Source organism: Melanostigma gelatinosum (assembly GCF_949748355.1).
Source record: "Melanostigma gelatinosum genome assembly, chromosome: 19".
Classification (NCBI taxonomy): Eukaryota; Metazoa; Chordata; class Actinopteri; order Perciformes; family Zoarcidae; genus Melanostigma; species Melanostigma gelatinosum.
Window position 1 is genome coordinate 16,492,072 of NC_136652.1, and position 24,219 is coordinate 16,516,290.

General features: G+C 43.4%; 1 protein-coding gene across 5 annotated transcripts in view; it reads right to left on the minus strand.

Annotated features, from left to right (window-relative positions):
- eya4 (EYA transcriptional coactivator and phosphatase 4) overlaps positions 1-24,219 on the minus strand; it is a 39,072-nt gene that overhangs the window by 13,644 nt on the left and 1,209 nt on the right. For 4 of the 5 annotated variants that reach the window (XM_079291237.1, XM_079291240.1, XM_079291236.1 and 1 more), the window contains exons 2-4: positions 21,346-21,406; positions 5,152-5,201; positions 2,714-2,835 (exon numbers count right to left, since the gene is read on the minus strand). In XM_079291237.1, the coding sequence (XP_079147363.1) occupies positions 2,714-2,835; positions 5,152-5,201; positions 21,346-21,378 (205 nt within the window). In that variant the 5' untranslated portion in view covers positions 21,379-21,406. Of the gene's footprint in view, positions 1-2,713; positions 2,836-5,151; positions 5,202-8,280; positions 8,321-21,345; positions 21,407-24,219 lie in introns of those variants that run through there. The other variant, XM_079291238.1, reaches the window with a different exon arrangement.

Below are 24,219 nucleotides of genomic sequence, written 5' to 3' on the forward strand. Positions count from 1 at the left end.
GCATTTAAAACGTATTGAAATTGTTTGACATTTTGGGAAATATGCTAATTTGCTGTCTTGCCAAGAGTTACACGAGAACGTCAATTCCACTCTCATATCTGTACACTAAATATGGCGCTAGAGCCAGGGAATTGTTAGCTTAGCTTAGCATTAAAAAATGGATCCAGAGGGAAACAGTCTGGCTCGACCCAAACATAAAACATCTGCCTATCAGGCAACCAGCGGAGACGACAATGAGTCACTATGCCATGCCCAAGGAAGATACCACAACTTTTTGTTTCTACACTCTGGTTTTCGTACAGATTTAACAATCGAGATACAGATGTTAGTGAGCTTAGAGGGGCTGGTAGGCTGGTTCTGTTACCTCCGGACAGAGCCATGCTAGTTCTTTCCCTCTCTTTGGAGTCTTGATGCTAAACTAAGCCAACCATCTCCTGGCTCTATAGCTTCACATTTAAACCTGCAATAACTGATATTTTTGACCACTTTGGGGCAGCAGGAATAATCTGGAAACACAACTTTGACATATTGCTACCTGATAGGGTTGAAATGTTTCTGGCCACCTAACAAAGTATACAATTTTGCTCTCCTTTAAACCGTTTACTTCTGTTCTCCGACAACTCCCGAAGAAAATATCCGGCTTGTAAGATGTTAAATGCTCCACTATGCTTACAAGCTAGTTGCTAACTCTGTCTGCCTGCCGTTTGGTCCTGAGCAGGTATAGCGTACACTGGGTTTTTGGATGTATGACACGGAAAACAGCTGTCTGCTGTGGCCGGAAACTACGCTGATGAAGCGAAACATTTGTGACCTGAAAGACGCTGAAACATGCAGCATTGATGAGGGGGAACTGCAAAGCCGGAGGCTAATTATCCGTGGGTTAGTCCTACCTTTCACATACAAGTAGTCATGTGATCCGTCCTAAATACAAACACATTGATGATAGCCACTTTAACAGAGATAGAGACTCTCGACACAGCAATAAAGCATATTTCCCAAACTATTCTTAAAAGAGAAGTACACCTGTTAACCACCTCTAACATCCTCCGTGCTGTTTTATTAGGTTACTCTCCTTCTTTCTCTCTGAACATGATTTAAACTCATCATCAGTGACCATCTGAGAACTCCATTTAATTCAACTTCATTAATCCCCTCGGGGAGCAACACAACCCATCGCACGAGCCCAAATGAAGACAAATGAGTTGCCATGGAGATGGCCCGCGGGCCCGAGCCCCGGCTGATGTCAGGTGAGGGGAATGTTGGGTATGTAGTTTGTTTTGGCTGTGAGCGTGTAGTCCCGGCTCTGTCTGCTTTAACCATTAACTGTGAGCTCATCATAAATGATTTAACTTGCTCTAATATGGTCTGAATGCACTGTTGAGTCCGCTCCGAGCGCGGCTATTCATGTGACTGTGTGTGTGTGTTTGTGGGTGTGTGTGTGTGTGTTGACACATCAAGTTGACTAAAATGTGGTATCTCACTTGTTCCATTACATTAGTTTCCATTGCCTGTTAAATCAGCAATAGATCAAAGGATCGCCCTCAACAAAAGCACTTACATCCAGTGCTGTTACATCAAACTGCCTTGTCAAAAAATATTGCAGAGAGAGGCACAGAGCGATGAGGAGATCAAGGGTGACAGTAAAACAAAAAGACGAGAAGAGAGAAACACGGACAGACGGAGGAAAAGAAAAGGAAGAAAAAAGGAAAGACAAAGAGGAGAGCGTTTACTGGTGTTGACGTCTAAGAGAGCTGTGACGCTTTAATGCTCTTGTAGAGTTTCCAGCGGGGTTTTCAGCTTACACACACACACACACACACACACACACACACACACACACACACACACACACACACACACACAGGCTACACACACTTTGCAAAGCAAAGAAGAGCAGAAGTGCTTCACCGTGTGTTTACACATATTCTCCAGTGGTTTACTCAAGTCCTCCAGCCAGCGTGGGGTGTGTGTGTGTGTGTGTGTGTGTGTGCGATTGCATGTGCGCGTCTCCTTCCGTCTCTATAAATTCCTGAACAAAGTACTTATCTCTTCATGTTGAAAATCTTCCTAAATGATTATTTGGCAATGTATTTCATTACATTATTACACTCGTTAGTTTACTTTGCGTAACGTGATTTATAATATGAATCTCTGCTGAATCTCCATATCATCAAAACTTCTACATCTCTCCCAGAAACAACAATGAGCAGCATGTACAACACAGGTGCTTAGACGTCATGTATTTTCTTATTTAGTTTGTGAAATGAGACATCAATCACTGCTATGATGACATGTCGAGGTGTAGGCTGAAACAGCGGGTTTTCTTCTTAAAAGACATCACTCGCTCTTTTACTGGTCTTTCTTCGAATAAAACATAGATCGGTCTACGTAGCACTTGATGAAATAATTCCCCATTTTCGTAAATCCGCTTTTGAGAGTTGGATAAGAAGATTAATATGACTCTCGTGTTAGTAGAGTAAATATGAAGCTACAGCCAGCAGCTGATTAGCTTAGCTGGAAACAGTGAACCAGCCTCTGTCCAATGGCAACAGAATTCTCCTACCTTTTAAAGCTCACCAATTTACAAGTTATCGATTTGTTTAAACCGTACAAAAGAAGTGTAAACACAGTGTTATTAAGACCTTTGGACAGACCCAACTGCCAACAACTGCCCATTCACTGCTGCAGTAACAAACATATCCTGCCCTCTCACCTCCTGTTCCATTGGTGGTGATGGAGGGGCTGCCAAGGTTGTTCTTGTCCAGCTTGGAGCCCGTCGAATCTCCACCTCCCACACGGTTATGAGGACTGGCTAGGTCCTGCATTTCCATAGACCTACAGGGAGGGAGGGAGGGAGGAGAGGGAGGAGGGGGAGGAAAGGAACAAAGATGAACTGCGATTTTTGATTGAATAGCAGATCAACAGCAATATACTCTCACAGCTGGGAATCTCCCACTTCTATATATTACGTTGGGATCTCACTGAACACATTCAATGACATACTGCAAATCCACACAGGAAACACACACACACACACACACACACACACGTGTCATGAACTCCATGCTTCTCCGTCCCAGTTAGCTTACATGAGCATGTGTTCAGAGGCGCTAGACATTGTCTGCGGGCCTGCTGGCTCTTTTATGGAGTGTGTGTGTGTGTGTGTGTGTGTGTGCACTTCTGGGCTCCAATACAAACCCACAGCCTGCCAGCATGCTTTACTTTTACAATGTGTTCCACATGCATGACTGGAACCAGCATACAAGGTGGTAATGGTGAAGTGAGAGTGTGTGAGTAAGAGGAAGTAAATAAAGACATGAAGAGAATGGAGATGCACATTCATGGTAGAAATCTGTCTTTCATACATCAGTGTTTATTTGTTTATTTGGATCCTGATTGGCTGTTAACACGACAACAACCACTCACACTGGGGCTCACAACCCCTACCGAGAGGTGTAAGTGTTTTCATAAACTTTCATGCATGGACACTGTAAGAAAAGCAACATTAAACACTTTCTCGACTCTTCCTCACTGTTGCCACAAACCCACATTTTGACATGTCCTTTGTTGGCAGACATAGTTTAATGTTGACTCAGTGTGTGTGTATGGACAGTACCTCATATGAACGTGTCCGTGCATGTGTGTGTGTGTGTGTGTGTGTGTGTGTGTGTGTGTGTGTGTGTGTGAACCCTGACTCACGCTGCCCGCAGGTTGGTCACACGCGGGCTCTTGTGTGAGACATCAAAGCGAGAAACGACAGAGATGGAGCGAGAATGAAACAAATGCGGGCTGCCGTCCTGCCAATCTGTGTGTACGCGTGTGTGTGTGTGTGTGTGTGTGTGTACTAAAAGAGAGTGTGTATACATTTGTGTCACTGTCTGGAAGCTGGCCATCGCAATGCTATGGGCAGATAGCATCGCCACACATGACTGCAACCCACAGTCAGACTGACCGGTATGAACATATAGCTTTGAGGAGACCAGAAAGACACCGCTTAAGGGCGCAAAAGAGAAACCGTACGAAAGATGAACGCGCTAAATCAACTCTCTCCGTCAACTCTTCATTCTTCTTATTTACAGCTGAACATTCATTCTGCTCTCCTGTACATTTTGAACACTGGCAACTGTTTTAACACCAACAACGCATTGTTGTGGATGAGATATTGAGCCAAGCAGTAACTTCAAACACGGGCCGAGAAATATGTCGGCTTTAAATAACAGTTAAGAACTTTCACAGATTACGGTGCTCTCTCTCGCTCTCTCTTTCTCTCTCTCTCTCTCTCTCTCTCTCTCTCTCTCTCTCTCGTGTGCTTCAACACTCTTCATTCATCCTTTTCTTTTGTCTCTCAACAGCAGGAAATGATTCTCTCTCCCCTCCTTGTACTTTTCCCCCCTTCCCTCTCTGTTTCACTCCTCTCGGGAGGCGATGGCAGGAGTTGGTGTTTCATAAACTCTTTTCTGGTTTTCGCATTATGTCTGGTCATTGAAAAAATATGCAGAGTGCAATACACCGTGTATGCTGTATTGTGTTAAATAAATAGTTTTAGGGCCAACGATTACTTCTATATCTGCTATCGTCATTCGTAAATAAATAAATGAAAAAACACGCATCGCAACTTCCCAGAGCCCAAAGTGACGACTTTAAACGTCTTGTTTTCTGCGACCAAAAGCCCAAAACCAAAATAAATATGGTTAACAATGATGTATTCTCATTCGAGAAGCTAGAACCGGAGAATATTTGAATGACGGAAATGATTAATCAATTATCAAAATAGCTGCTGATTATTTTCAATCAATTAATCGACTAACAGCTGTAAATAAATGACTGTGTACAGCATGCTGCCTTTGCTTGTCCTTGGATTTGATCAGTACATCTTTTCCTCTGTGTGTGTGTGTGTGTGTGTGTGTGTGTGTGTGTGTGTGTGTGTGTGTGTGTGTGTGTCAGACACTGAGTTCTTGGGAAAGTGTTGATGACCTCATCACAGCTTGCAACTGCAGTGAAACCTCACCTCTCTGCACCATGATCAGAGAACTAGGACACACACAAACACACACACACAAACACACACACACACACACACACACACACACACACACACACACACACACACACACACACACAGAGACTTCTGAAAAATGTAATGTTGTTTACCTGGTGTCCGAAGGGTCTGGAACATGAGATTCACTGTGTGATTTCTTCACCTGCACAGAAACCAGAGCAGAGGAAATGTTAACTAAACACACACATCGCATTTAATGGGGCATAAACCAGCCTCATGAACCAGCATTTATAAATCAAAAACAATTATATTAGTATCATGTACTGTTGTGAATAACAATGCAGGATTCATGATGAATCAAAACCCGGTGTCCGTAGTTGTAGCCACCACCGTGACAGAAGTGCTAACTGGCATCTAAGTGACAGATATTAACTTTCCCTTGTTCACCCGTGACCCTGCTCCATCCGGAGCTCAAGCCCCTTCCTCAACCCTTAGCGAGTTGGAGGGTCACGGTGGGGTCATGTTAGGTCACAGGGCTCACTCCTCACCCTTAAACGCGTCACCATAGACACTAAATTGAGCCTGGACTTTGGAGGGTAACCGAGACATGAGGTCGTGGCAAATCACCGCGTGCTGGAACTTTTCCTTCATCATTGAAGAAAAAAAAATAAAGAAGAAGAAGAATTAAGAAAACACACTTCAGCCTCAATGCCTTTCCACCGTAGCATGCACTCACCGCACTCACACACAGACTGACTTCATGTGCGTTGCTGTGTGTGTGGGTATGCGGCGCTAGGCGGCCGACCAGCGGTTCTCTATTAAAATTCCTCTCTCTTATTTGGAACAGGAACTAATTAGAACAGTAAATGCAGGGCGGAGCGAGGGCCAATGTGTACCAGCTGCCCTATAATTACTGTGTCAACACACTGTCGAGGTGTAGGGCACGCGCGAGGTGCCAAACACACACATACACACACACGGTCAAATTCACCCAGGCAGCATATATTCAAGTCATTTGCACATTATCGCAATCACAGGTAAGTGTACAGAGAAAGTACTTGGCCAAGCAGACACCAAACTCCAGGTATTCTGAAACTAGGACATCTGTGTGTGTGTGTGTGTGTGTGTGTGTGTGTGTGTTAGTGTGCGATGTGGTATTATGGTTCTGATTAGAGGATCCTGCTGAGAGCGAATAAGAAGCAGCACTTAGCTGTTTAAGACAGGGTTCAAAGGTTAGCCGGTGCCCTCGTATGGATCACTTTACACACGCACACACACACACACACACGCACACACACACACAAGCCACTTTCATGTCACGTTTCATGCTTTACTGAAATTTAACAAGGCTGTCAGTCACGACATCACCAGCGTGGCCATGAGAAACTGCAAGCCACATGTAACGCACACGTAGGGCTACATACAAACGAGGGTGCGCACACGGCCCGCATGTGCGTCCACACACACACACACACACACACACACAAACACACACACACACACACACAAACACACAACTGTCTGTCTGTTTCTGTCTCAACACGATCTGTAAAAACACAAGGGCTTTGATCCTGAAAAGCTTTTATCATTGTGCTTCATCCGTTGCACACTTTCTCTCAGTGTCCGCCGCTCGGAGTCTCTCACATCTCTCAATGTTTCACTGCTTTTATCTGCGTCCATGAAAAACACTGCATATTTAATACAATCCCATACATGGATTTAGTTTGTTTCTTTATCACATCTGTTTAAAAATGATGTGAAACATTTCTTTTTTTTCTGCTCAGTGCGAAAACTTTCTTTTCCTTGTTTTAGCTGTCCTCAATAGAGAGACATCAAGAACAATACACGAGGTTTATGATCCAATCGAGACCCCTAAAAACTACCCTGCTGATGAAAACCTCTTATAAAACAATGAAGCAACAAACCTCTTCGTGCTCACTAACTCCTGCATTCAGATATTCTGCGTCATTCTCTCTTCTTCCGTATCGAGCAATGAAACAGGCCCAATTTCATCTCTAATACCAAAACGAAGGGCCTCTAAGCGTACTCTTCGATGACCACGATATCTGAAGGACCCATTTGTGTCATCTGAGCCATTTAAATAGGTGACCTTTGACCGGGTTGGCCGGGTGACCGGTCTGGAACACAACCTGCCCGGCCCGGGGAATCCCTGAGGGATAAATACAGGTACCCCAGGTAATTATCTCTAATAACAATGCTTTATTTAAGGGAATTACACACTGCTATGTTTGTGTTGTTACTAACGTATGATATTTATCATCTAATGGCTGTAATGATAACATGAGGCCTTTGACCCCAGTATTAAGAAAACAGTAGGTGTGAATCAGAAATAAGCAGAAGCAGTCTTAGTTAGTTCAGGTCCGCTGTATTTTGCTGTCATAGAAGGTGCAGCGACAAGGTTTGTGGTGTTGTTTCTGGCAAAAACACTGCACAGGAAGAGAAGAGAGGTGCGGAGCGAGAATGAAGAATAGCTCTGTGTGTTTCTGGTAATAACCCAACCCATCTGCAATGGGTCATTTGATACCATGCATAGAGTTGCACACACAGACACACACACACACACACACACACACAGACATACACACAGACACACACAGACACAATTGGTATATGAGGGCTTTAAGAAAATCTCTTTTACAATTTTTGCGCTCATGTAAAAGGAGCTTTTAGATAATCAAGTTAAGGAACTTATTTTTCATAATCAAGAAAAAATTGCAAAGCCATGATTTTTAATTGTTACGCGGCTCATTAAATGATCATTTTTTATGAGGCCGATTTTTGTTCGATAAATTCAAGAACAGATCTGTATTATTAAATAAAAACTAAAATGTTGCACAAAAAGTAAGAAGAACATCTAAAATATTGAACAGTGACAATTCAGAAATAGTATCTAAAATTTAAAAAACTGTCCGATTACAAAAGGTAAAAGCATGAAGAAGAATTCATTAAATTCAATTTATTTTACACAAATTGTTTTGAAATATTTAAAGAGTAAACTAATTTAACTCGGAACGATTACAGTACTTTCATCATAACCTACTAACCATATGCTCTGAAATTTGCATCCATTCAGACAACTTAAATATATTCCTTTAAATGTTGAATAGCAATTTTCATCTTTCCTTTAAATGCAGCAGCATTTATTCATCCAGTGTGACTCGCGAAATATCGTCACATTACAGAAAACACTTCAACTGATTTAAATGAATGACAGCAGCAGTTTGAGCATGAAACACACTCACAAAGGGATCCATTCTTACCTCAGGGTGTAATCAGGTCAGGTAGCAGTCCTATACTTCCACAAAGCATTACAGAGCTGTACGATTCACTGGCGTGCTGGTCTCACACACAACCAGAAACACACGCACACTCCTCCAAACTTCAACTCGTCTCTATCTACCTGCCTCTCACTCTGTACTCCAGGTGTCGGGTTTTTCTCCTTTTTACTTTCTAGTAGAACTGCGGTCTTCTTCTCTTTCTCTCCGAACAAACATGCAGCTGCTGGAGAAAAGACACAAACGGGCAAAAGAAACTACGCTTGTCTCCTCGGGTCAATCCATGCACAGCTCCTGTCTTCCTCGACTCCAGTAATGGGGAACATTTCACTCGTCCTGTTTCTCTCCTCCTCTGCCTCCTCCCCCTCTTTTTCTCTCCTCCTCCTCCCCCTCATCATCATCTCTCTCTCTCTCTCTCTCTCTCTCTCTCTCTCTCTCTCTCTCTGCTGTCACTCATAGACTCACTCAAGCTTTCATTTAAAGCCAAAGACCTTTCTAAATGTAACAGATGTAGCCTTTTTAGACACAAATAAACTGAATTCCACATTGCAACCAGCCCGTGTCTGAATATATAACATAAGTCAAAAAGTCAGAGCCCCCAAAATTAGAAACATCCGTGTGTGTGACTCAAATCCTGCTGACGGTAGCTCTAGCGTGATTAAGTCCGCAAAGCTAAGGCGGTAAATGGAGATGTGGTGTGGCTGTGATGTCAATGTCTTGCTGTGCAGTAGAAAGTACAGGCCATAAACTCCCCCCCCCCCCCCCATCTCACACACACCACACCACACACAAACTCACATGTACACCTGAACACACACATTCAGTCCGAGTTAGTTGCAACCACACGGGGCTGGATGTGAGCATTATGTGAAGTGTAGCTGAGCTGGAGGGGATGGGTGAGGGTGTAGTGTACACTCGGTGGATTCCTAGCTGCCTCGGTCTGAAGATGGCACTCTTTCGCTTTGGTCTTCAAGGTGTTGTCAGGGGAGGCCCGCGCCCCAAACCGCACACTTAAACCAGCGTCGACGTCTGACCATTCTCATCCAAAATACCGTCGCTAACTTTACCACGCTCATACTAATTTAAAAGGGCTTTTCTCTCTCACCTTTCATGGTGTTAAGTTCAGGTTTTTGAGGTTTCTGCCTCAAACTTGTCTTTATAGAAAGTCAGTTTTCAGTGGAAGTACTTTCTACCCACTCCTAAAGTTATCATTCAGACATGCATTGTAACATCTTTCTTTTCTTAGGCTACGAATCATTTTACTCACGTCCAACCTCACAGCCATTCTGGTTTCAAACGCACATCAGAATAGGATTTGTTGGGCTATCCGGCAAACAGCACCCTGAAAGAATGCATTTTGTACAGTATGTGTTTCCTTTTTTACATACCATAGAAAAAACAACTAAATATCCTCATGTAGTAATGGATTTTGATACAATGAATATTGAGGTATGGGATATACTTCACGGCCAAAGATCGAAACACTCAACTGGCAAATAAAACAAGAATATGCATGGCTAGACTTTTCTAATTTGGGTAAACCGACCCTTTAACAGCACAGACCAGTTAGAATGTTACTGTACATCCACGATGCAGAAGAAAACAGCTGAGAAGGGTGCAGTATGTACGTACACAGGCCTAGAGACCTATTTGGAACAGGGCGACTGTCTCCAACCGTGCACCAGCCACCTTTAGCTCGGTCACCAATGAACAGCCTGATTGATAGACTGTCTGTGAACCTATGTGCATACATCATGCAAATGTCTGTTGAAAGTGTGTTATACGCGCATGCCGACATACGCTTGTGTGCGGGACGCTTGAGAGGGTATGTGGAGGACTAGCTGTCAGAACAGATTAGGGTGTTGCCGAAGCGCTTGACAACTCAAGCACTTTATTATTAGCCAGGCAGGACGCCCATCAGGAGGGGGGGGTTGTCCAAAAACATCCCCGATGAAATATTTTCACATCAAGTGGAGAAGGGTGCAAGGGAGGCGTCCGAAAACACGTCTGATGAAATACAAAAAAACACACACAGAAAAAAAAAAGAATAAAAAGAAAACAGTAGCGTTGCGTGGGCACATCAGAGCAGTGAACTGAGCGATACAAGCGGGTCGTATATTAGACAGACAAATGACAGGACTCGGCTTTGGTTTTTGTTGCCTTTAGGAGGGTTTTAAAAAGTGTCTGACTGGAGTGCCTCGCTCCCTTTTAAGAGGCCCTCGAGAACAACTTTGTTCTTCAAGTGGAACAACAGCAGTTTATCTTCCACTCAGCAAAAAGTAAGACGGACGGAGACGGACTCTGCTGTCTTTATTTCATTTGTCTTGTTGCTATTTTCCATTATTCCGAAGTGCAAATCATTTTTTTAAATGCTATCTCTACAAGAATGCATTTAATTATCTTAATTCAATATATTTAAAAAATGTATTGTTAATCAATTAATTCTACAACATAGCTATTAAGTATTGAATGATGAATGAGCCGTATTAAACCTGAGTTTAATGGGATAGTTCAATATTATTTGAAGTATTGCTGTGTTATCAAGAGTTAGATGATACGATCAATACCACTCTCTTGTTTGCATGACATATAGGAAGCTAATGCTTGGCTGAGCTAAAATTGGCTAGCCTAGCTTAGCATAAAGACTGGAAACAGGGTGAGACAGCTAGCGTGATAGGAACAGGCAGATGACAAAGACGATAGTTGTGTATAGACTTCATAACACATAACAGGATTCATTGGGAGTAATCATAAGAAAATATTTCTTTCACACGTGCACAAACACAAGCACCCCCCCACACACACACACACACACACACACACACACACACACACACACACCTGTGCAACATGATCATCCAGCCATCCCTGTCTCTGAGATCGGCTGGTGTGTGTCGACCACAAAACACATTCATGAAGGATGTTACTCACCACACAAACACAACCTCCATCTCTACCTATCCTCCACATTCTCTCTCTCTTTCTCCCTCTCTCTCTCTCTCACACACACACACACACACACACACACACACACACACAGAGTCTCACACGTTTTACCTGTCCCCTGCTCAAAGCTCTCTGCTCTCCCCATTTGTATGAGTGGTTATCGGTGTGGTAATTCTATCCCCTTCCTTTCATGTAAAATACATTGTGCCGAGCCTCCTCCCTCCCTCCCTGCCTCCCTCCACCACTCCTCCTACACCCCCCAGTTCCCCCGGCCTGGGGAGGTGTAAAACTATCCTTCTCTTTATGCGTCCAAAAATGTCCCTTTTTCTGGTGTAGTAGGAAGCTATAAGGGAGAGAAAGGGAAGAACAGGGTGAGTCTGTGGAGCAGGGAAAAGGTGGAGGAGGAGGCGTTTGGGCAAAAAGGTACTCTCCAAAAACATCTCTCTCTCTCTCTCTCGCTCTCTCTCTCTCTGGTTTTACCTGCCTCACATGAATTTGCCAAGAGCTGCCTACTCACAATTTGAAGGGTTCAGAAAAGAAAGTACATTCACACACAGTAAAGTATCACATGTCGCTGAACCTTTGTCTTCAAGACGAAAATAGAGCTAAAACTAGCCGCTGACCTCTACATTGAACCCCCAAGACAATACGAACAATCTGAGAAAGGAGAGAACAACACGCAGCATGGTCGCCCCACGCTTTAAAGCACAGAGCGGTTACGCCACTCAGGACAGAGAAAGAGGTTACAGTGAATTTGATAAGGCATATGTGGTGCGTGAGTTCGCTTGAAGAAGAAATATACACAACAATATGTTTTAGTGAGGGAATGATCGTAAACTGATCGAACCGCCGTAGACGTGACATGTTATATATTATGTGCTTTAATTAAACACCAGACCAAGACTTTACGTGATAGTTATTTTTTAACATTTAATAGCCCAAATACTCATTAAAAAAGAAAAAATCAAGATGAATCCATACGAAAAATACTTCTTGGTTGCGGCTCTAATGGTAAAAGAATGGTTTGTTTCTGATTTGGAGTTTTCTTGCTGAAAGTTAGATAAGAAGATTGATACCACTCCCTTAATTAATGTATCCGTCCTTTAAATGTGAATGGACTTCCAGCAAGGCTTAGCTTAGCGTAGCATAAAGTCTGGAAACAGGAGGAAACCACGAGCCTGGTTCTACCGACCGTGATTGTCCAAACATCAGCTTATCCAAGGTCAATGTAAATGTAATGTAAGATTCATCGGGCGTTGGCTAAAACAGGAAACACAGTCTTCGCCAATTCATTGTCGCTTTCGGTTATTTTTATGGGAATGCTGATAAGAAAGAAAAAAAACGTAAGCTAAGAATATACAACACGTATAAGCATTAGATCAACAGAAACCTTTAACCAATTAAAAACTGATTTTGAGGCAGGGCTCCTCGACTAGAAAGATTTGGTACTTGAGTGGATCATTTCCAAAATAACAATGCATTCAATTGTGTTAAAGTAATTGCCCCGCAGACAATCTGCGGCTTAAGAGTCTGGGCTCCAGGGCTGCTGCCCACTTCTCTGTGACCCATCAGATTCTGAGACTCGATTAGGAAATTCAGCGATATACGAATCCGGGTTGTAGGCAGAAACAGAAAAGCCACCATCACTGTGGTCACAGCTCACTTGTAAACTCTTGTATTAAAAAAAAAAATGTGATGACATCAGCTGCTTCAACAACAAACTGATATGGAAAAAAAAGGAACATAAAAGCCTCAAGCCTCTGCTCTGTGAAATCAATTTGACCTTCTGAAATAATCGTTGGAGTCTTCAGTTTCAGATTGCATTCTTGCCTACAACAGACCAGTCATGCCTACATGGGGCCAATGGTGGGCAGCTGTACCCCTCATATCCCTTGCTAGCTTGGTACAATGTTACCTATAGCAGAAACTCCACTTTTACACCATCATGTGTTTCTAATTATTTTAAAACAGTTCATTTCTTCTGATTACAATGCAAGGAATTCAAAGTAAATACTGGGTTAAATTGGTCATCTTTAAAAAATAATGTATTGCTTTCGTTACTCTATCACTATGGACAAAGAGAGGTCAGTGCAATTTTCTAATTTTAGAATCCCAAAGATATTTATTTTATTTTATCAACTTGTAGTGAATACGCATGTTTGGGGAGGAAGAGCAGTAGAGGAGAACAGTGAGTAAGGCCTCCTCGCCGTCCTGGTGGTCTCCATATCTGCCCTTTAAATTGGCTCCTCATTGTCTCAGAGAGTGAGGGGATCACAGACATGATTTAATGCAGCTTTACTCAATGGAGACAAATGAAAAGTCACTGATGGATGTGTGTGTGTGTGTGTGTGTGTGTGTGTGTGGGTGTGTGCGGGCCAGTTCTGCGCTGTTAATTGTGAAGCGTTTGGCCTCGACTGCCCCTGCTCAGCTAATCTGATGAGAGTGATTAAAAAAACAACTGGGAGAAACCTAAACCAGTCTATGGCTGACCAGGCACACACACACACACACACACACACACACACACACACACACACACACACACACACACACACACACACACACACACACACACACACACACACAGAGAAGCACTCCAGAACATCACTCTAATCAGTGGCGCTGAACACACAACTCAATGTGAAATGTCTAAAGGTATGGTGGTAACACACTGGGACAGATGACTGCAGAGTGAACTGGAAGATGTAGTTTAGTGCGGAAACAATAAGTTGATACTTATTAACACTGCTATAACATATAGCTGTAACATTTTATAGACAATGATTCATAAATTAAGAGAAAATCAGCAGCCCTAAATAATTCATGATTCTCCACCTCCATGCTGCATGATGTGTAAAAGTCATCGCACAGATTAGTCACCAAGATAGAAGTTGTGACAGTATATAGAAGAGACTTAAAGCTAAAACTGTTTGTTCATATTATAAGATAAGACATGAGATATTTAGGACACATCTATAATTGGCTTGGAGCATTTCAAGGTACAACAAACTCATGCTGTGCAGCGACACGTCGGTCAAACACGCAGGACTTTGTTTCAAACGCTTGTGCAGCTGAGGTTTGCAAACCAACCAAGTATGTTACGCTAATTTAATATAAAATCTTCAATATTTCCATTTGATGAAACGATGAAATGGTGCTGTCATAAACGATAAAGAGCTGCGGTGAGAGCGAGACTATACATGACACCGGGAATAAAAAGGGGAGAAAGGCCTGGTAAAGGACATCCACTGGTATTCATACGGACTCAATGTTGTCTGGCGGGATTCAGCTTTGATGAAACGGAGAAAAGAGTGAGCGGACTAGAAGAGTCCGAGCTCCTCTCTGCTGCTGTGTGAGACCTGAAGAAACGCAACACCATCCTCCTGCAACCCCCCTCCTCCTCACCCGTCCTCATCCTCAACCCGACCGCAGCTACCGCACCCCCCGTTCGGTCCCCATACCGCAGCCCCCCCCCCCCTCCACGAGTCCACCAACCCACCCCCCTGAGCACCTCCTCATACCACCCAAATCAATGAGGTGTGTGTGTGTGTGTGTCGGGAAAAAGATCAGGTAAGAGGGCAAAGAATTCAAACGCAAAAAGAGTGAACATGTTTGTGTTTAAAGAGTTTAACTCTAGGAGAGTCTGAGTGTCCGTGTTGGTCATAACTGGAGTGTGTGTGTGTGTGTGTGTGTGTGTGTGCATGAGCCTGTGTGTGTAAGTGCGTGTCTGTGGCAGCAGCAGCCGCATCAATAATTAAAGCTAATCTCATTAGGCCTCAGATCCCTTTCAGACGCTTTTAATTAAATGATGAATGGCCTCCCAGCTGCCTGTTAAATAATGCTGCTCATGACATCACAATGTGTGTGTGTGCGTCATGTGAGAGGTACGCCATAAGGTAGATATCCTTCAACAAAAAAAGACAAACGGAGAGACATTCAGAAGACAGAAAGGTATGCCCTCACATGCCATCTGCTCTCAGATTCAACAGTATAAGAGGTGGCTGCTGCCCTACGCACCGAGGAGAGCGAGCGGGTGTTGAGTGTCTCAAAAGCTGTTCCATCAAACCAGGCCTCGAAAACACTTCATATCATCTTCCTAATAAAATCACTCGCAGTACCATATGTCTGCGAAGAAGGAAGGCAGCTTGAGGGAGAGAAGGATGTACGTAAGTGTTAAAAATAAAAGAGGGACAGGCAGGGAGACCAAAAAGGGGGGGGGGGGAGACAAAGAGACACAGAGACCATAGGGCAAATCTGAAAATGAGAGCAACAGGTAAAGCAGAGGACAGGTAAGGGTGCCAAAGCGCCCTGGGCTCCAGACAGCGTGGACCTGGCTATGAGAACACCCATAATACCTTCTGTTTCTCATCCCCCCCCCCTCTACTCTCTCTATCCCTCCCTCCTCCCTCTTTTGTCCACCTCCCCCTCCCTGCTCTCGGGCTGGCTCTGTATCGGATTGCCGACTTCACAATAGGCCCTGAATCATCACTCTGGCCAGAGAGACACAGGGGGAGACGAAGAGGCGGGCTGGCCGGCGGAGGAAGAGATGGTGAGACAGACAGACAGACAGACAGACAGACAGGAAGACTCAAGGACAGGGAGAACGTGTGTCTCTGGGCATCAACATCCATTTCAAACATGGTCAGATGGACAAATGTGCTTCCTTAGGAAATCTTAAATCCACAAATTGCAAATAAAAAAGGAAATTTGAAAGTATCTCAACAATACTGAAAAGCGTACAGCATGCTGTTTGTTCTATTACACTCCGTGTCTTTAGTACCTGCGAACTGTCACACACTAAGACTGTGAATGTTAATTTAGGCATAATGTTTGGACAAATGTGACTCTTGTCTTCACTGTCATTGTGGCCGTTTTCAAAAGGAATGCTTAGTCATAAAAAATTAAGTTTTCTTAAGGACGAATCTAAAAATGTTGTGGTTCCAACACGATATGTTGCTGTTCTATGTTTTTACATCATTGAAAATCCGAATATCTTTGTGTGTGAATCCGGTGTTCAGATAAAACAGGAACTTTGAGCACATTACCTTCGGCTCTTCTGAATTCCTATAACGTAACTTTAACTTGAGAACTTTCAGCGAAGTTTTCAAGAACTCACTGGAGATGATGGGCAGCAATGGTCAACAGAAGGAGAAATCAAAAAAAATGAAAGAATTGATTCATCGATGATGAAAATAATCTTTAGCTGCAGCCCTAGTCTGGGACAGACAACACAGAGACCCAGATCTCAACCCACTTGGCCTCGGCGACCCCTCTGATACCTCTTTGATTCTACGCTGCAGAGAGAGAAATACAATCTCCCAGCAGAGCAGCAGAGGAAGTTCTCCAGCAGGCAAGGCAAGCAGGTTCCTCCGAAACCAAAGCACAATTGTCGCAATTTCATTTCCTTCCCAGTGAAATGAGGAAATATGCACCTTTATTTCTAACCAATGGCAGATGAGCGTTCAGTCAGAAGACCAGTACGAACAAAAGGTGGGCTGTGCTACCAAGGGTCTATTTGTAAACGTTGATGCAACAAAAAAATATGTTTTACGACTTCAGGACTTCTGTTCATATAATGAGTCAGAGTTTGGACGAGTTTGAATTCAGTGTCATTATTGGTAGTTTCTTTAATAATCAACTTCTCACGCTCAAATGTTCAGTCGAGAGAAATGTAACATCTGGCATTAATGCGACTTTCCTTGAAAACTCTTTGAGTAATCAATAAAGTGATGAATCTTGGCTTGAAATATTGCGCCCTGATTGACTCCCATTAAACAAGCATGGCCACAATATGAGGCCGTCTCTCCACTCAGATGACCTCAGCCGTCCCACACCACAGCGAGTTTATGTGTATAACAGAGAGGAACACCTACACACACACATGCTCTCACACAGACACACGCAGCAGACACTAAAGCACACGTATCATGTGGTTTCCTGTCTGGTGCGTTCCTCTAGAAAGCCCACGCCGGTTGCTCCGGGTTTCCAGATGGATTCTCCAGTCTGTTTGGGGGGGTTTGAGTCTGTCAGACTGTGATTGGCTCGCAGGCTGTCTGTGACCTGCTCACCTCACACCTAGCTGGCTTTCCCATAGCCGGCCAGACTCTCACTCGACTCTCTCATATACGAGTTAAAGATTATCTGAACCAACGAAAGAACTGAATAGGTTTCGGTGAGAAACAGATGTTTTGGTAGTTTCAGCTCAAATAAAACGCATGTCACAACAAAGAGAAAGGGAGTTATTTTTCCATTTTCCCCATGAAAGTAGGACTGTAGGACTGTTAAATATTCAAAATATTGAAGTAATTGTTCAATATATTGGGAAATACATTTGCTCTCTTACCAAAAGTTAGATGAGAAGATTAATACTCTAATGTCAGTCTGTTAAATACAGCCAGCAACTGGTTTGTTTAGCTTAGCATAAACGCTGGCAGCGGTTGGGAAACAGCCTGGCTCTGTCTAGGCAACAAATCTGTGTACCAACACCTGTAAAGCTCACTTATTAAAATGGCTCATCTCGTTTGCTTAATCTGTACAAAAACAACGTGTAAAAACAACAAGTTGAACTTTTGAAGGCCTGACTACTTCTTGGCTGAGGAAACAAAAAGGTATAAAAAGCTTGAACTTTGAGTGATTTAAACTACATGGGGGCATTGTGGGTGATGGATATCTCATGTGAGGTATGTCTCAGAGTCAGTATGGATTGACACATTTCATAAATTGGAAGCGTATCTCCTGTATGTGGACCGCCCATCACTCTCGGCAAGAAAGCGAGTATTTGTTTAAAATATAAACATCACCATCTTCCTGATGATGAGTTACAACGTTCTTTGCATGCTCCATATTTTATTCTTTATTTGTCTGCTCCTTCACCTCCTAAATCAAGAATAATGGCTATTATCGCAATAAAATATTGCCTTAAATCATTTCTTCCTTCTTACAGCTCAGGCTGAACGGCAGCGTCTCACAGAAACACTCAGCTGTCAACTAAACATACATCTTACAAGAATCACTGTACACCCAGCTGAAACTGAAGTGCACCTCGGTGCCACAACTATGCCAGCCTCCTAGAGCGATGCCAGGGGGTAGCTTTTACACTCCACACTCCTGTGATCTGACCACATGCCTTGTCGCCGGGCAGATTTTGAAACGACCGTCTATGACGCCAATGCACTCTTGGCAATCAGGGTTGGGCCGTGCTCGCATTTAGCTACTGCTGCTGCATGTAAGTTTGTGTGAATGTGTCTGTATGGGGCTGTAGGGGTGAAAGAGGGGTGCAACCTGACCCCTTTGCACCTCTAACTTGGTCTCTCTCTCTCTCCGTCTTTCTGTCCAACCCCCCCACACACACACACACACACATACACAGACTGGGACAGCTGCCATACTCGGGGCCTCTCCCAGCGCACCAGAGGAAAAGGCTACAGCTAAAAGAGCCCTTTTCCCCTCTTTTTTCATCCTTTTTTCCTCCTCCTTCATCTCTCTCACTTTTTTCCTTTGGTGGCCATACATTTAAATCCTGCAAGGCTCCCCGGGGTCAACAAACAGCGGCGCTCCCCCCCCCCCGTCTCTCACTGCTTCCTCCACTCGCCAACGGACTGGAGACTTCTATCAGGGCTCTGTCGGATCAAGAGCCATTGAGGGACTACGTGTGGCGCGTGTGTGTGTGTGTGTGTGTGTGTGTGTACTCGAGGACTCGTGCTGGTCTATCATCACTAAATATCTGCTTAATGCTGAGACAAATTCATAATTGTATTGAACTGAAATCTGAATTGAACTTTTGATCCAATCACCGGCTCAGAGAGCGTCACTCAAACACAACAATGAAAATAAAAACGGTTATCACCTTTTTCTCCAAAGCTAAACAAGTGAGTGACAACAGGTGGAGTGAGACGCTTAAACAAACTAAACGTAGCATGAAGAGGCTAACCACTGTTGGCCCTGCCTCAGGCTCCTTCCAGCGCTCCCCGAGGACCCCAGACGGCAGGCTGGCCCTCGGCAGGCAGGCGGCCAGAGAGGACGCCTGACCATAACCCAGATGACGTGCGATGGATGTGGTGGGAAAAGGGCGGGGTGGAGGAAGTAATGGACGGGGGGGGGGGGGGGACTTTAAAAGGGTAAAGGGGAGGTATGGGGGTATCAGCTTTCAAAAGACAACTCCCCGAAACTTTGTGTGTGAGGTCTGCGCTGTTCTCTCAGTCACCCGAGACACGCCTATTTCAATGGTGCAGTGCAGGGAAAACATTCAGAGGAAATTCATCACAATAATAGGAAACATTTACAAATTAAAACCTTTATTTTTAACTCAAGCAAAATTGAATTTGTGAAAGATGTCATTCGTACTTCATTTAGGTTCAGTTGTAATCAAAATGAGACAACAAACACAAAGCTGCGAGGGAAATGAAACTTTCGAAACAGAGCATGAAGAAATATCTACTGTGAGCAACGCTGATATTGTTGTCGGATTGGATTTGGTTATCATTCAGACTTCAAAACAGTAGAGTTGAAATTATTAATTGATCGGTCAGTTCACAGAAAATGAATTGGCAACAATTGATGTAATAGTTAGTTGATTTCACCTTCTCAGTCGTGATTATTATTTCTTCTTCTATAATATTAAGCTAAATGGATTTAGGTTCGGACTGCATGGGACCAAACAATGCATTTGAATATGTCTTCTTGAGCTTTGGGCAAGTGTGACAGGCATTTTTCACTTTCTTCTAACATTTTATGGGCCAAACAATGAAACCAACGGATGAATAGACATACAAGCTGAACAGTGGTCGGACTCATTGCAGGGCTTTTGTTTTAGGCTGCAGTCATTTTAGCTAGGTGTGCCTCGTAGGCAGAATGTGCATCATGCAGTAAAATACTGATTCAAAAATACATTCACAACAACACAATTTTGATTCAGCTACATGAAGTAACTTGAATAATTTCTTGCAAAAAAGGTTTTTCCAGAAGTCATAAATCTCAGCTCTGTAAGTCTACAGCTCTGTGCGGTAAGATTAAAATCTCTGTCCTTGCTCTGAGGTCTCATTTCCAACCTGAACAATTAATCAATGTCTTTGAGCCGCAGCTCAAATTCACATTATAAATTACATCAGTGCCCTATTTAAAGCAGGTGAAGTAATTGGGGAATATGGACATCAATATTTCATATCTGGATGGCGGCAAGACAAGATGGATGCTCCTCTTGTCCTCTTTCTTTCCCCCTTTGTCTTTTTCTGGGCCTTTTCGTTGTCTGCATGTACTGTACTGTACGTGTGAGTGACAGTACTCCGCTGGGGTCAGCCCGTAATCGAACCCAGGGCGAGTCTGACAGAGCAACACAAAAAGTGAGGGAAAAACAACATACTTCTTGTGCTCTGTCCCACTTCGCGCTATTATTACTGTCGAGGCTGGCAGGTCAGAGGGAGAGTGAGGGAGCGAGAACCAAGCTTGATGGAGGAGGAGGAGGAGGAGGAGGAGGAGGAGGAGGAGGAGGAGGAGATGAAATTACACCTGTTCTGGTGGCTGACTAACGACTTTGAAATGCGAGCGGACCTCGTCGCCGCCAAAATCATTTTCCCAACAATACGGCCTGATCTTTAAACAAGCAGAACTGGGACGCTGCGCTGACGTAACGTAGAGACGGCCTGCTGTGCTCAGACTCCGACAAACCCTTGGGCTCAATGTGTGTGTGTGTGTGTGTGTGTGTGTGTGTGTGTGTTATTGAGCTTTTAAAAGATACTATGCTTGAAATTAAAAAAAGACCTACTTTTACAATTACGTTAACCAGTCATTTAACATACTGTGGATTCACACGCACACACAAACACACACACACACACACACACACACACACACACACACACACACAGTTCCTAAATTGATGTCTCCGTCCAGCATTGTTTCTCAGTCTCATTCACTGCTGACTGCTGCCATATGGTTACTGTACACTCACTGAACCACATCTGCTGTGTGTTACCACACACACACACATCTCTCCAATGCACCCATACCTCAGACTTGTGTGGTCTATACAAGGTACCCACACACACACACACACACACACACACACACACACACACTTACACATGCATACAGTAGCGTTTAACTCACCATCTGTTCGTTGAGGTCCTGTGAGGCCTCCATGGTTTCTTGGGTTTTGATCCACCACACGCTTGAAGGGGCAAAAAATGAGAAAATAAAATGTAGTCAATATAAAATGAAAGAACTCACTTTGTTTTCTATTTACCTTTGCACAGGTTTAAGCATCACCTGAACTAACTTGGTTTTCCAGGGCTGTTGCTTGAACATTTGCTCGGGCGGATTTGATTGCCAAATTGAATCACTTACACTCACACTGTGGATGAAACCACGCACCAGCCTGCATTCATTTCTTTCTTTTTTTATGTCTATGTGCATCCGACGGTTAGACCCTCTGTCAGTGTGTTTATGTGTGAGCAACAGGAGACTAAAGGAGGGAAGCGGCAGCAGTAACTTCAGCATATCATCTTCAGCCGAGGGTGAAGTGGAGAGATAATTGCAGAAGTAAATATCAACAATGAAAATTGAGAAGTGTAAATGATACGGCTGGTTGGCTGGCTCAGTCACCACAGTCCACAGTCACAGTGGCTGGCGAGCACGCGAAGACAGTGAGTGACCCTATTAATACTAGACAGGAGACAGGTTGGCGCAGGAGTCCGGAGCGACAACCTAAGTGAGATTAGATGTTGCGATGAGAAAAAAAAGAAGACATTCTGTCCTTGTTTTTTTTTTTTTTTTGCCACTGTCATGCAGAGGGTGACGCTGCAACAAAAGGTCGGCGGAAAGAATGGAAAACAATGCCATCCTCCCGAAAGAACGGCACAAAATGGCTCCGCTGCAATATTGTGTAAAACTTTGACAGTTGAACAAAAAGAGTAGGCGGTGAGGACACGCACTCACACGCAAACACAAAAGTCCTTCCCTGTCATTAGATCTGCTGTTCCCAGCAAGTGTGTGGTAAGGAGAACAATTCCCAGCTCATTTGCCGCATGAAAACGCTTTTAAGCGTTTGCTCTATTTCACTTCAAATTAAATTAATATTTTTCTACACCTGCACTTTGAGCCATGTGTCAAGAGCAAGCTGCAAATGTCCTTTTCTGCACGGTGTTATCGTGTCATACAGTGTGTTCAGCTGAGTGAAGTAGGGCATTTATCAGAGTATATGTGTGCACGGTGAGTATGCATGGACACATATGACTGCGTGCTCTTCGACAAAGGCTGGTCAGCAGTTTAAATGTCAATTATATCTCAAATGTGTCTCACAATGACAAGACAAAACATTAAATTAGGGCAATATCAGACTTTTTTCTGCTTTGTTCTGCGTTTGTGCGTGTGCGTGCGTGTGTGTGCGTGTGTGTGTGCTTCTGCACTGTGGAGTTTTCTGCCTCACTCTTTTAAACTAACCGGAATCCTTTTAATTTTTCATAGGGTTCAGCTGCTCCTCGCCTGAAACCGAAGACAATAATGCGTCTCTCAGGTGAATTGATTTGTGCCCAAGCCACCCTCCCTCCCTCCCTCCCTCTCCCTCCCTCTCCCTCTCTCTCCCCCTCTCACCTTTGTGGAGGGCAGAATCAGCCTTCTATCTGTTTGCGTTTCACTCTCCTCTTCACAATATGCTCTTCTTTAGTGAGGATGCAGTGGGCAGTAAACACACACAAAGTCAAGATTATCAACCATTTAATTGGAGAACTTTTGGGGGCAGTAAAGTGATACATTAACACTAATAGTGAGAATCAAAGAACCACCGTAGAGTAAAATAAGTATTTAAAAAATATATATATGAATTGATGCTTTTAATATTCTTAAATGTCTTGTGACCAACTGGTTTGCTCACCTCTTAGGCCATGTGTCTGCCTCAGTGGTTACCTGACACTGCACTGGGAATCAATAATGCCTGCCATTTCCTTCAGCGTCCCAGAAGAGAGAATTAGATTTCTCACTATGGCTATTGACAGCGACATAGGAAACACATATGGGACGGCGGAGGATTAGAAAGTGGACTACGCGGCCACGCTGCGGTAATTTCACGCTATAAAAGTCGAAGAGAGGAGAATGTACAAACCGCAGACTGCTGCTGGCTGCGAGAGGTTGCAGTGAAAGGTCACATATTCACTTCCACTCCAGCTTGATTGACTGAACTATATCGTTTTTACGCATCGATTTTTTTTTTTGGCGACACTTTTAAAAAACGCCGTTGAAGAAATGTTTTGTATTCTTCGGACGAAAGATTTGTTCTCTCTGTAGACTCTATTTTCATCACCAGTTCTTTAATAAGTCGTCTACACAGACACACACAGACATGTATACATTCCACAAAAAAAATTCAGGACAAAAATCGAATAGAAATTTTGGGAAATTACCTTGTAAGAGTGTTTTCCATATTAGTGGCACGAAATGATGAATAGGGTTTTGATTAAATGTAATATTAAATGTAATACGTTTTGCAACCCTCAAAGCTTCAGGACTAAATCCTGCGAAACTGCTTTTCAATGCCTCAGATACATGTTCTGCAAGAGTAAAATACGATTAAATAATGACAAAAAGAAACGCTTCAACATTTTGAAATAAAAAAGGGCAGAAATACAGGGATACAAAAAAATAGTCCCTCATCAACTGAAAATGAAATCTTTACAAATATTTGAATTTATATGGCAGAAAACGTCAATCCCCAGGACGTTATATTTTCCTCATCATAATGGCAAACCGGCCTTTTCAAATTAAGAGCATCTTATTTTCAATTCTCAAACTGTTATTCAATTCAAATGAAAAAGTCCATACTTTGTTTTCAACCTCTATGTGTACAGCACTTTATCATGTCACCAAATCCCCACACACCAAATCCAGTCCATCCATCTCTCTTGCGCATTAATGCGCATTGGTTAAATACGAGTCCTTAATGTGAAATTGAATCTGTATGGATTACGGTGCTGTAGACCGATCCGATTT